The 11,872-nt window shown below is 41.0% G+C and overlaps 1 protein-coding gene across 1 annotated transcript; it reads left to right on the top strand.

The window, feature by feature from the left end:
- The first annotated feature begins 420 nt into the window (after positions 1-420).
- Positions 421-10,697, top strand: cnot6a (CCR4-NOT transcription complex, subunit 6a). The gene is made up of 12 exons (XM_046868242.1): positions 421-519; positions 1,780-1,901; positions 2,369-2,555; positions 3,000-3,085; positions 3,209-3,310; positions 3,487-3,555; positions 4,694-4,851; positions 5,417-5,571; positions 5,667-5,821; positions 5,953-6,186; positions 6,284-6,486; positions 8,031-10,697. The coding sequence occupies exons 2-12, from the start codon at positions 1,790-1,792 to the stop codon at positions 8,241-8,243; spliced, it is 1,674 nt and encodes a 557-aa protein (XP_046724198.1). The 5' UTR covers positions 421-519; positions 1,780-1,789; the 3' UTR covers positions 8,244-10,697.
- Positions 10,698-11,872: the final 1,175 nt, after the last annotated feature.

Genomic DNA, 11,872 nt, shown 5'->3' with positions numbered 1-11,872 from the left:
ATTCTTATAGAAAGGATTTGTATTGCACTATGTAGATGTGACAAGTAAAACACACACACACACACACACACACACACACACACACACACATATTTGCATGATGTAATTTACTAAATAAATGTAGTTACTTGATGAACTATCCAATAAATAACCCTTTGAAATGTGGATCGGGATATTCAATACTTGAAATTTGTAATCCTGTAATTTAAAAACCTATTGTTTTGTTGCATTGTGTATTAATTGCTTTTCTTTTGTCAACATCAGCAAATTGACCCAAATCTAATTCTCCTGCTTGCTCTCTATTGCGTGAACAGCGCGAAGGCGTGGTCTGTGCTCATTAGCCAATCACGACGCGCCTCACAGAGCCAGCCAATGAGCGCGCGTGTTGTTATCTTGCTCCCCGAGTTCTCTCGTCCGCCATGATGCTTGTTTGCGTTCAGTGAGAAGCAGCAGATACAAAGTGGAGCAGAAACAAAGGAAACGCGCAGTCGGTCGGCTTCAACTGGCATGGTCTCACAGGTAAAAGGAAAAAAAAAACCGCAGAACTTCCCCGGTGTCGCTTTACGTGGGGTATATGGGTGGTTTTTCTCTCAAACGCGGGTATTTCCTTTCTTATAAACAGCGCGTGCACCTTTTTCGGTTGTTGGGTTTTAGTTCACTTTAAAGTCGCGCGCTAGCTTGCTAGGCTAAGTCGCGAGCTCTCTGGCGAACTAGTAAAATCTCAACAATACCGCGACTAGTTAGAAACAAAAAACCTGCTCCAAATCACACTTCATATCAAATTATTTGCTACATATACACCTTTAGCGTTAGTTAAAAATAATAACCTGGTTTAATAAATTGATTAAACAGGATGCACGAATTGCTTATAAATGCACAAAGTTGTATTTTTTAAATATTTACAGCTCTAGCTAATCACATTTTAGTCACGAGTAATTCCCTACCTGGTTAGCATAGCAATACTAGCATTTCAAGCTCGTTTTTAAATAATAAGCATTAAGCTACAATATAGTTAGTACGTTACGTGAAAGTAACTAATAAAAAAAAGGTTCGACATCATTTGCTTTAATTATAAGCAGTTTAACTGGTTAACTCGAGCGCTGGGACACGGGCAGCATGGCTAGTCTGATTACATCTAATCATCTCATATATCATTTTATTGCATGTCCAGAAAAGTTGGATTTTTATATCCAAATATTTCTAGGGTTATTTATATTTGCATGCAAGGTTGTAGAAATACTTGGGTAATCTAGTTAACTAGGTAGATTAAGAGTTGATGCAGAACACGAGGTGTTTGGGGGTGTTTTTTTTTTTTTTTTTTTTTGTAGTTTCTCTTTAGGCAAGCCAAAGGAACAAGAAACCACTACACAACACTGATTCCTTTGCTGACCGGCTAATATTTGCGTACTTTTGTGCATAAGGTGTTCAAGAGCTAAATCTTAGACTTTCCCTAAAAGATTTGGATCAAATGGAGAGCACTGATTGCGCTATGACGTTAATGAATAATGGAAAATGAGCCCCTGGTATTGATCTTCTAAAGTGCTACCATGTGTACTGTGTATTCTGATATCCGTCCAGGCTCCCACGTGCCTCCCTCGGCACTACTAGCTGCCCTTAAACCAGAAAGCCGTACCCACTACCCAAAGCCTTAGATGTGTGTATCCGATTTGTTTCCAGGCCTGTTGTGTAAGAGTCTTACGTGCCAAATGTACACATCACAAGATCAGGTGGATGGACCGATTTAGATTCTCTGGGTGAAATAACTTTTGCTTCTTTCAGTGTTCCAGGAATGCCCAAGGAAAAATATGATCCGCCAGATCCACGGCGGATGTACACTATAATGTCGAGCGAGGAGGCAGCTAACGGGAAGAAGTCATACTGGGCCGAACTGGAGATCAGTGGTAATTTATTTGATGCTTTTATCATTCCATTGTATCACACACAGCATTTTACTTGTTTCCAGTAATGGGTATTATGTCGATTTGATTGCCAAAAGTTTGTGGACACACTGATGACCATACCCCTGGCCTTTCCCAAAGTTGCCAAAGTTTGCGTTGCATTTGGTCCAGTAAGGACAGGAGTGGATATTGTAACGGCGAAAGTGCCACTACACCTGGAACGGGATCTTGAAAAAACACACACTGTTGGAGCGGGGATGTGTCCACATATTTTTGGCATATTGTGTGATTTGTAATTTTCTTTGGTAATGCTTGATCATTATTAAACTATTAGTGGTATTTATGTCTGGCTAATGGGGTGTGAACTTTTTCTTAATTGGAGGAATCTTTCTGCACTTATTACCGTAACCTGAAACTAAACTCCTCATTAAGGAATGAAACTTTAACCTTGCTGTCTATTTTGCCTTTAGGCAAAGTGAGGAGTCTGAGTACAGCGTTGTGGTCTCTTACCCATCTGACTGCTTTGCACATCAGTGACAACTCCCTCTCACGCATCCCTCCGGACATTGCCAAACTACACAACCTGGTGTACTTGGACCTCTCGTCCAACAAGATCAGGAGCTTGCCCGCCGAGCTAGGCAACATGGTATCTCTCAGGTCAGCGACTACAGCATTCTCGTGACTAAGAGCACAAAACCTCTCTTCCTCTTTCCTCTCTTTTCGCCGACGGTAACGACCGCCCTCGATGCTCCCTAATATCCATGATCTCGTGTGTAGCTGCCTTGTGGGCTTTACTTAAAATGATCAATTCCAATAATGTCACTGCTTGTAATGGATCCCCTGTGATTATCGCAGCACTGAGCTGCAGCGTGTTTCTCTGATGAACTCAAAAACCCGTTTGCTTTAGTTTAGGTCTATAGTTCAAGCTTTTGCATGTGGTACAGCTGTTATGTAAATGTTTTTGTTTTGGAGTTCATGGGGCTGCGCTAATATCATTTCTCTCGTCCAGCTTGTAAATCATGAACTGTGCACACTGGGATATTTTGTAATCCCTTCCCTGACTCTTCTCTCTTTTTTTTTTTTTTTTTTTTTTTTTTTTAGGGAACTGCTTTTAAATAACAACCAGTTGCGAGTCCTGCCTTTTGAGCTTGGAAAATTGTTTCAGTTACAAACCTTGGGTTTAAAAGGTGAGTGTACATACCTGAACAGATCGAACCCCCGGTACATGTTGATGTGACGCATTTTGCATTACACATGATGGACAAAAATGAGTTTACATGTAAAATTTAAATTATGCTTTCACTCGCCAGGAAACCCACTTGCACAAGACATCATGAACCTCTACCAGGAACCCGATGGGACGCGCCGGCTCCTGAACTACCTGCTGGACAATCTTGCAGGCACCAAGCGCAGTAGGTCACACATCCTGCCCCCACGCCATGTAAATGCCCTAAACGAAGGGATTTGTTTTTCAAATCCTTTAATATTTTCTTTTTAATTGCATGAAGATAAAGGTACATTTTTATAGAGCGGGAATAATAATTATTCATGGTATTTGCTTTTGATACATCGGCCATCTTTGCTTTAGTCTCAACAGAACAGCCCCCTCCTCGCTCATGGGTACATCTTAAGGAGCCTGACAGGACACGACCAGCAGGTGAGATCCTTTCACACTTTTACTGGTAATGTAACATCTATGACTTACCACCAGAAGAGTTCTTTTGCAGGAACTTTGCTATTAGTTGAACCTGGATTTTTAGTTCAGAATATTCCCGGATATAATCGGATGCAAGGATGCATGCGAGCGCATACTAGACCTTCACTGTAGTTATTTGGAAACCAGGAACTAAATTTCTCATGCCATGTGTAAGAGTGAGTTGCTCAGAACTCGGAAGATTGTGCCCCGGCTTTTAAATCCTATTCATTAATTAAACCCTGTTGATTTTGTCTGAAATATTTACCCAGAGATAGTGATTTATAGGCTTATGTTCATTTAGAGATTTCCTGACATGTAAAACCTCCTGTCTAAAATAGAACTGATGGTTTAATGCTTTTATCAGGTTCACTGTACCAGGCTGTGTTGTGCATAAATAGAATTAATCTTATTGACATCACACTTCCCATTAAACTGCCTGTGTATATCAGAAGGATGCTGCTGAATATATAATCTTCCACACACATCCTTTATTACAGTCAATAGTAAACAGAGCAGGTTTTTATATATATATATATATATATATATATATATATATATATATATATAAAAAATGTTAGTGCTTCTTGGATCATCCATCACGATCAATTTACGAATGAGATCTCGGGGACAAATTTTGCAATTTCAAATAAGTCAAACAATAAATCTTTCACCCAAATCATCACCAGCAAACAAGCTGCAAAAATTTGGTTTTTATGAGCTTTTTATTTCCCGCTGTTTCGCATAAATTCGACGGAGCGTTCCTAAATAGGACACATGCCGAGGGGTTTTTTTTTTGTAGCGCTTGATGGGGCTGCACGCTGGTTCCAAAATCGTTTCATTATACAGGAGTAAGATGTTCACCTCAAACTGATTTCGTAATATGCCGTGATTGAGCTCGTGCAAATTGAACCCAAAAAAAAGTTTAAACTAAATTTAAATGTTGAGAACTGTTTTGTTTTGGATGTACGCTAATGTTCTCCGTGAAACACCTGGGTGGGGGGCTTCACTGGAAGTGTTCTATTTCTCAGAACTTCATGTTGGAGTAAATAGCTAGGCTTGGAACTTGCAGTGATGCCGTGAATGTTTGTCCATGTCGCAGCATTGTTCTCCGTGATGTGCTACAATGTACTGTGCGATAAGTACGCCACACGCCAGCTCTACGGCTACTGCCCTTCCTGGGCTCTCAACTGGGAGTACAGGAAAAAGTCCATCATGCAGGAGATCCTGAGCTGCAGTGCGGATATCATCAGTCTACAGGTGTGAGACGTATATATTTGCTCTTGCATTTCTTTATACGAAGTGAGCATCGTGATGGAGATCACTGCACTGAAGAGAATATGGATTTATTTTTATACATTCTTTTATTAAGAGGTACACTATATTGCCAAAAGGTTGTGGACACCTGGTCACAAGGTACGATATGTGCTTTTATGTGCTCTAAAAAATCCCTCCACTCTCCTGGAAAGGTGTTCCACTGGGTTTATGGAGTGTGTTCATTGAGCAACAAGGGTGTTTATTAATGTAGGTGAGGTGAGGAGGCCTGGGGTCTTCAAACCATGTAAACCATATCTTCATGGAACTCGCTTTGTGCCCAGGGGCATTGCCATGCCGAAACGGGTTTGGGTTTCCAAGTTCAAGTGAACGCAATATTTTATTATAGCGCATTAAAAGACGTCCTATAAAATTGTGTGCCTCCAGCCTTGTGGAAACTGTTACCAGAAGAACCACATATGGCAAGGAAGGTCAGGTGTCCCAATACTTTTGTCCATATAGTGTATGATTGGGGGGGAAGGATGCTTAAATTGTTTTGATTGTACTGCAGGAAGTCGAGACGGAGCAGTATTACAACTTTTTCCTGGTGGAGCTCAAGGAGCATGGCTACGAAGGTTTCTTCAGCCCCAAGTCTCGTGCCAGGACCATGTCCGAATCTGACCGGAAACACGTGGACGGCTGTGCCATCTTTTATAAGTCAGAAAAGTGAGTGTTCAAATGCCAATGTGGAAGGTGGTTAAAATAACAAGTGTCCAGTGTGCTGACCCCTATTCCTCACCCTGTGTGTGTTTTGGAAACAGGTTCAGCCTTGTGCAGAAACACACGGTGGAATTTAACCAGCTGGCCATGGCAAACTCGGAGGGCTCTGAAGTCATGTTGAACAGGGTGATGACCAAGGACAACATCGGGGTCGCTGTGCTCCTGGAGCTGCGCAAAGAGACGATTGAGCAAGCTGGTTAGCATTTCATTTCTCGCTCTCTCTCAACCATTTTGCCTACCTGCTGTTTCACCAACCTAACAGCTGTTAATGCATTACATGGCTCGTTTTGTTTTCTACATGACTGATCCTGGTTGAATGCTGTGCAGCAGGGAAGCACTTGCCCAATATGGAGAAGCAGCTACTGTTGATGGCTAACGCTCACATGCACTGGGACCCAGAGTACTCGGATGTAAAACTTGTCCAGACCATGATGTTCCTCTCGGAAGTGAAGAACATCGTGGACAAGGCTACACGTAGCCTCAAGCTTTCCTCTGTCTCCGGGGAGACCAACGCCATCCCTCTTGTCCTGTGTGCTGACCTTAACTCTCTGCCGGACTCGGGTAAGCTGTGTATGATTGGGTTTTTTTTTTTTTTCTCATTTCAAATTATGGATTTTTTTTTTTTTTTTTAAACTTTCTTTGAATTGTGAATGTGTAGGTGTTGTGGAGTACCTGAGCACAGGTGGTGTGGACGGCACCCATAAAGACTTCAAGGACCTGCGCTATATCGACTGCCTAACCAACTTTAACTGTAATGGAAAGAATGGCACCTCCAGTAGCAGGATCACGCACGGCTTTAAGCTGAAGAGTGCCTACGAGAACGGCCTGATGCCTTACACCAACTACACCTTCGACTTCAAGGTCTGTAGTACAGAAAATTTGTCTTCTTATGTGTATGGTCCAACCTCGCTATCGGTAAAATCAGGTGACCTCTACTAAAAGTATAAACAGATTAATCAACCGATAGTGGATGAAAAAAACACTTGGTGTAAAGAAAAATCACTGAACTTGATTACAAAAATAAACACTAAAGTACTGTCATAAATGTACCAAATAAATATAATTACATAATTTATTAATGATGGATAAAAAAATATAATTGCAGTCTCGCCTGTAAAAACAAACTGCACATCGGTGATTTGCCTGTAGAGGACGCTCTCCTAATGGCAGCAGACTAGAAGCCGGAAGAACTCGGTATGGATGTGAAGTTTCAGTTCCAGCACTCAGCTCTTAGTGCCGATTAATCAGCGAAGCCGATGACTCGGTCGACCTCGTGTTCGGCGTTTTCATGAGCATCGCAGAAAATACTAATAAATCGAAGAAATTTTATGCCGATGAACATGTAGAGCAAGTTCTTCTTCTTTCGGCTGCTCCCAGTAGGGGTCCCCACAGCGGATCATCCGTCTTCATATCCCCCTCTCCTCTAGATCTGCCTCTTTCAATCCAACTACCTGCATGTCCTCCCTCACTACATTCATAAACCGCCTCCTTTTCTCCTTCCTGGTGGCTCCATCCTCAGCATTCTCCTACCGATATACCCCATGCCCCTCCTCTACATGTCCAAACCATCCTACCATTCTACCTCTCCAGGCTCTTCTCAACCTGCTCCCTACTCTCACCACAAATCACAGTATCATCCACAAACATCAGAGTGCAGCACTGGTGCAGAGGTTGTAGGGCCTTCCTTAAGGGCCCTACAGTGGCAGTTTTGCAGTGCTTGTGTTTCTGAATGGAAGATCAGGGATTCAAGCCAGAGTCTAAAACATTGATCTACCTTTAGATTTTGTGTACACAGAAGATCAGAGTTTTCCATCAGATCATGTAGACCTGGTCATCACACCTATAAACACCTCATCCCAGACTTCCTTTCACTCAACTTGGCCGTGCTGGGGCTTGAACCCCTGACCGTCCCATCAGTAGTGAAAGCCTTAACCGTTGATCTATCACTTCTCAAAACTGCACAGATTTATTCTGCTCTCTTCCCAAAAGAGAAATCAGAGAATATCATGTTAAGCATTTCTTAATCCCTATGTATTGAAATGTTATTAAAGAATTATCTTTGCCTGTCAAAATCTCTACTATCCTGGTAGATTAGTCGTGTGTGTGTGTGTGAGAACCTGATTGAATTGTGAGAAGCATTCTTGGCTTAGCAGTGTTTCAGGCATGTTGAGTTTGAGGCAGGAAATGATTTTTACTGCGGTGTTTCCTGCAAATATGGTTCCTATGAATAGCCGAGGTTAGGAAATAATCAAAACAAAAATTAATAAAGTTTAGCCTTAAACAAATGTTGCTTCATTTTTTTGTCCCTCCACTAAAGTACATCTTGCTTTTTTTTTTTTTTTTTTTTTTTTTTTTTTAAATATAAATTCTATTGGTTCCAACCTCTGTTTTTCTATCCTCTTCAGGGTGTGATTGACTACATCTTCTACTCTCAGCCTCTGCTGAATGTGCTGGGCGTGCTCGGCCCACTGGACCCTCACTGGCTCCACGAGAACAATATCGCTGGTTGTCCGCACCCCCACATCCCCTCCGATCACTTTTCCCTGTTTGCACAACTCGAGCTGCTCCTGCCGTACTCGTCTTTGGTCAACGGTCTCCACGTGCCTGGCTGCAGGTAGTTCTCAGAGCTCCAACGCAGCTCCCGGCCCCCACCTCGCACCTGACCGTCTGCAGGGAGAGAGCGATCGAGCGCAAGGGATGAAAAAGAGCAACGCCTGTTGTGTACTCAGATCAGTAGGAGGAGATTGGGGTATGGCTAAACTTTTATTACAGATGGATTTTAACTGACGCAGACGCTTGTCAGTCTTCTCTTTACCCCCCCGATTCTTTTCTTTCTTTGTTTTGTTGTTTTTTCAGTTCTTTCTCTTGGCACAACGTTATCTACTTTTTCACACTGTATCCTAGATGGTTCTTAGTATACCTTGTATATTTTACCTGAAGACCACGCTCAATGCTTATATATTAAAAAAAAAATATGGCAATACCTTTTCAGACACAAGCAGGGAATCCAGACCAAGCAAGTTCATCCGATTTTTCTATTTTGGTCCATGCCGCCTATTATTATCATTATTATTATTATTATTATTATTATTATTATTATTATTATTTTTTAAGGCCAGTTCAGAGCGAGCAGCTAAATTTACTAAGAATCGTCGATCACACCAGCTTTAGAGCGACGATTATTGAGTCCAGTCTGTCGTAACTGCCCTTGTTAGCTAAAGGGCTTTTAAAGAAAAGAAAAAAAAAATAACAAAAAAAACAACCCATGTGCCGAGAACGAGAGCAGGTCACTCTCTCTCACTCCATGGTGCTGAGGCATCTTCTGGTGCAGCAGCTGAGCGGTGTACTCAATTCACCAGCCTCAGAGATTCCACACGCACACACACCCGCCGGACTGCGTTCATCTTGGTGCAATCGCTTTAGCAAAGTGCTACGTGACGCCCGCCACGCCCAGCGTTTTTAATCCTGTTTCGAATAATGCGGCGTTTTGATAGCGGTATCTGAGAGATTAGCACGCAGTTGTTTAGGCGCGTCCAGACGCAGCTAAGCCCAGACACCCTCACCCGGACCGGCACATCGCCTTTATCTAACCGCAGACCGTTCCTTTTAATTCCACGTGATTGTATCGATGCCGCAAATCTTTTTAAGTGTACATACAACCTGATTCAGATTTGAACACTTTTGAACGATTGTATTGTAAAATAAAAAAAAGAGAAATTTCGGTGTATTGAAAATGTAAAATGACCAGTATGTTGGCTATACAAGAGCTGCTTTTTTTTTTTTTGTTTGTTTGTTTTCCCCGCTGTATACAATTGCACTTTTTTTTTTTTTTTTTTTTTTTTTTTGTTTTTCCTCTGTGCAAAATCGTGCCTCACTGCTCCTTTCCTGTAAGTGCACTGCCACTTCTCTCTGACACCTGGACAGCCTCGAACATTTCCCATACTACTTTTTTTTTTTTTTTTTTTATTAATTCACACATAGCACCATAGTCTTTCACTGATTGGCTCTTTTTGTATGTTTACCAGCCCCTCCCCATCCTCTCCTTCACACTTATTGTGCAATGTCTGTAGATTAAACCCCATTCACAATTTACTGCCACTTCCTCGTGCTCAACTCAGGATAATTTTTGACTATTTTTGAGTTCCTTTAGCTTGGGTCTGGTTTGATCTCGAACTTCTCTCATCAGCGCTAAAACCACAGCTCTCTGCTCTCTCAACGTGTGTTGTGCCATTTGATGCTGCAAAGCCAAGTGTAAAGCTCTTCAGCTACTACTGTATAAAAAATAACACAAGGAACACGGCAGCGTCCGCTCTGGGCCACATTGCGTGGTCCGCTCTCGCCGTCGGTTTCGGTTGAACCACCAACCCGGTATTTCACGTCACTGAAATGTGCTCACAAGGCCAATTTTTTTTTGGATACACGTTGTTAACTTCCTCCTTGAGTTTGTCATGTTTTAAAAAACAGAATGGATTGACAAGCACTTATTGTGTGTCACTAGTGCAGCTACCCATTTTCCCCCCTTTTTTTCGTTTTAACTACTAAAGGATACTTTTGCCCTCAAGGCAGAAGTCAGTTTTAATGACTTTTTACTGAGCAGTGGTTTAAGGCATTACAGGTCGGACCACCCGTCTCACTGCCAGTGTCTGTTTTAATTTCCTCTTTCTCGATCTCCTTCACTTTCTTCCTCTGTTTTTTTTTTCGTCTTTTTTTTAATCAAAAGCAACGTTGTCTGGTTGTTCTATTGGATTGCTGATGGTGTTGTAGCTGATATTATATTTTTTTCCCTTCCTTTTGTAAAGTGTGAATAAATTATGTATCGTGTATCCTTTCTTTGACATGAACTGTTGTATGTATCATGATTATCTATTCGTGTTTTTTTTTTTTCGCATACGTTCGCTTTTTTTTCTGTTGTAAAACTCGAAACCAAATTTTTTTTTTTTTTGTAAAAAATGTTGGCACACTGAATTCTAGATTTGTACGGTTCACAATACTTTTAAGGAGAAAAACATTTACTTCACTGAAATCGAGAAGAAAAGTCACAGAAATAAAGAGCTGTCATTTTTGTCACCAAATGCGATTTTTTTTTTTTTTTTTTTTTTTTAAAAGCTTTACGTGACTCCGCCTGGTTTGGGGGATTACAAATAAAGTAAAATAAAATCATATGGATATCGTGTTAGTTTGGGGGAGCGTAAATGCAGCACTGCCCTCGTCCCCTGTTCTCGTCTTTTGGTAAGTTCTCAAGGTGTTTGGGTAGAATAGGGAGGGGGTGCGTATTTAATTTTTTTTTTTCCCCCTCTCTCTCTTCGGCTTGTGAAAACGCCAGTCACTTCTGATACATGTCCGTGTTTAGTTAAAGGCTCAATCACCTGGGGATCTTTTTTCTTTCCCTCTCTATCTTGTGAACAACAATCTGCATCAAGCGATCAAGTCTCCTTACTCAAACCCTCGCAATAAAAGTTTTCCATCATGCATTAAAAAAAACAAAACCTTTACTGTTTATCCTTCGCTGTCTCATTCACCTTTTTCTTTTCTTCCCCCTTTCTTTTTCTCGTTCTTGTCAGTTGGGTTTTAGTCATGCAGGGATCACAATTGAGCAAGAAGTCGGGACGTATTTAGGAAATGTCACTATATGATGCACTGGACCAACTCTTGTTTACCATTTATGGAATACCAGCAAAACACTTGCACAATGTTAAAAAAAAAAAAGAATGTTAAATATATAAATATATTATGAAGAAATATAGATATGAAAAATTTAATGGCAGCTGTTTTTATTGTAATATTAGGAAGTGTTTTTAAAAAAAAGAAAAAACTAATGGTAAACAAGGTTTTGGGTTTTTTCTTTTTTCTTTCCTTCCCTTTTTCTTGGTTCTTCTCTTCTGAGTAGTGGTGTGTTTCTAACAGGGTCGGCTTGTTTCCTCTACACCTCTGTATTTTTTCCTACCCATGGTTAAATAAATTCATCTGTTTCAAACGTGCTTGTGTCTGTCTTGGGTTTTTTTTCTTCTAGGAAAAAGACGACGGCACTTGCATCGCCTTCTAATTTTGTTTGGTACCCTTTTTTTTGTTTTGTTTAGAAAGGCGATTAAGAAATTCTGTTTTGTCCAGCAGGTGGCGATCGTGTTTCACTGCCTGTATAGAGGTGCAGCAGTTTCTGACTGAATACATTTTGTTCTATTCTTTTAAGATGTTCTACCATAATTACTTTATATTAATATAGTAATTATTTTTCTTCCTTGCATCATAA

The sequence above is a fragment of the Silurus meridionalis genome, chromosome 15 (genome assembly GCF_014805685.1).
Source record: "Silurus meridionalis isolate SWU-2019-XX chromosome 15, ASM1480568v1, whole genome shotgun sequence".
NCBI lineage: Eukaryota > Metazoa > Chordata > Actinopteri > Siluriformes > Siluridae > Silurus > Silurus meridionalis.
This window is presented reverse-complemented; position numbering and strand designations above follow the sequence as displayed.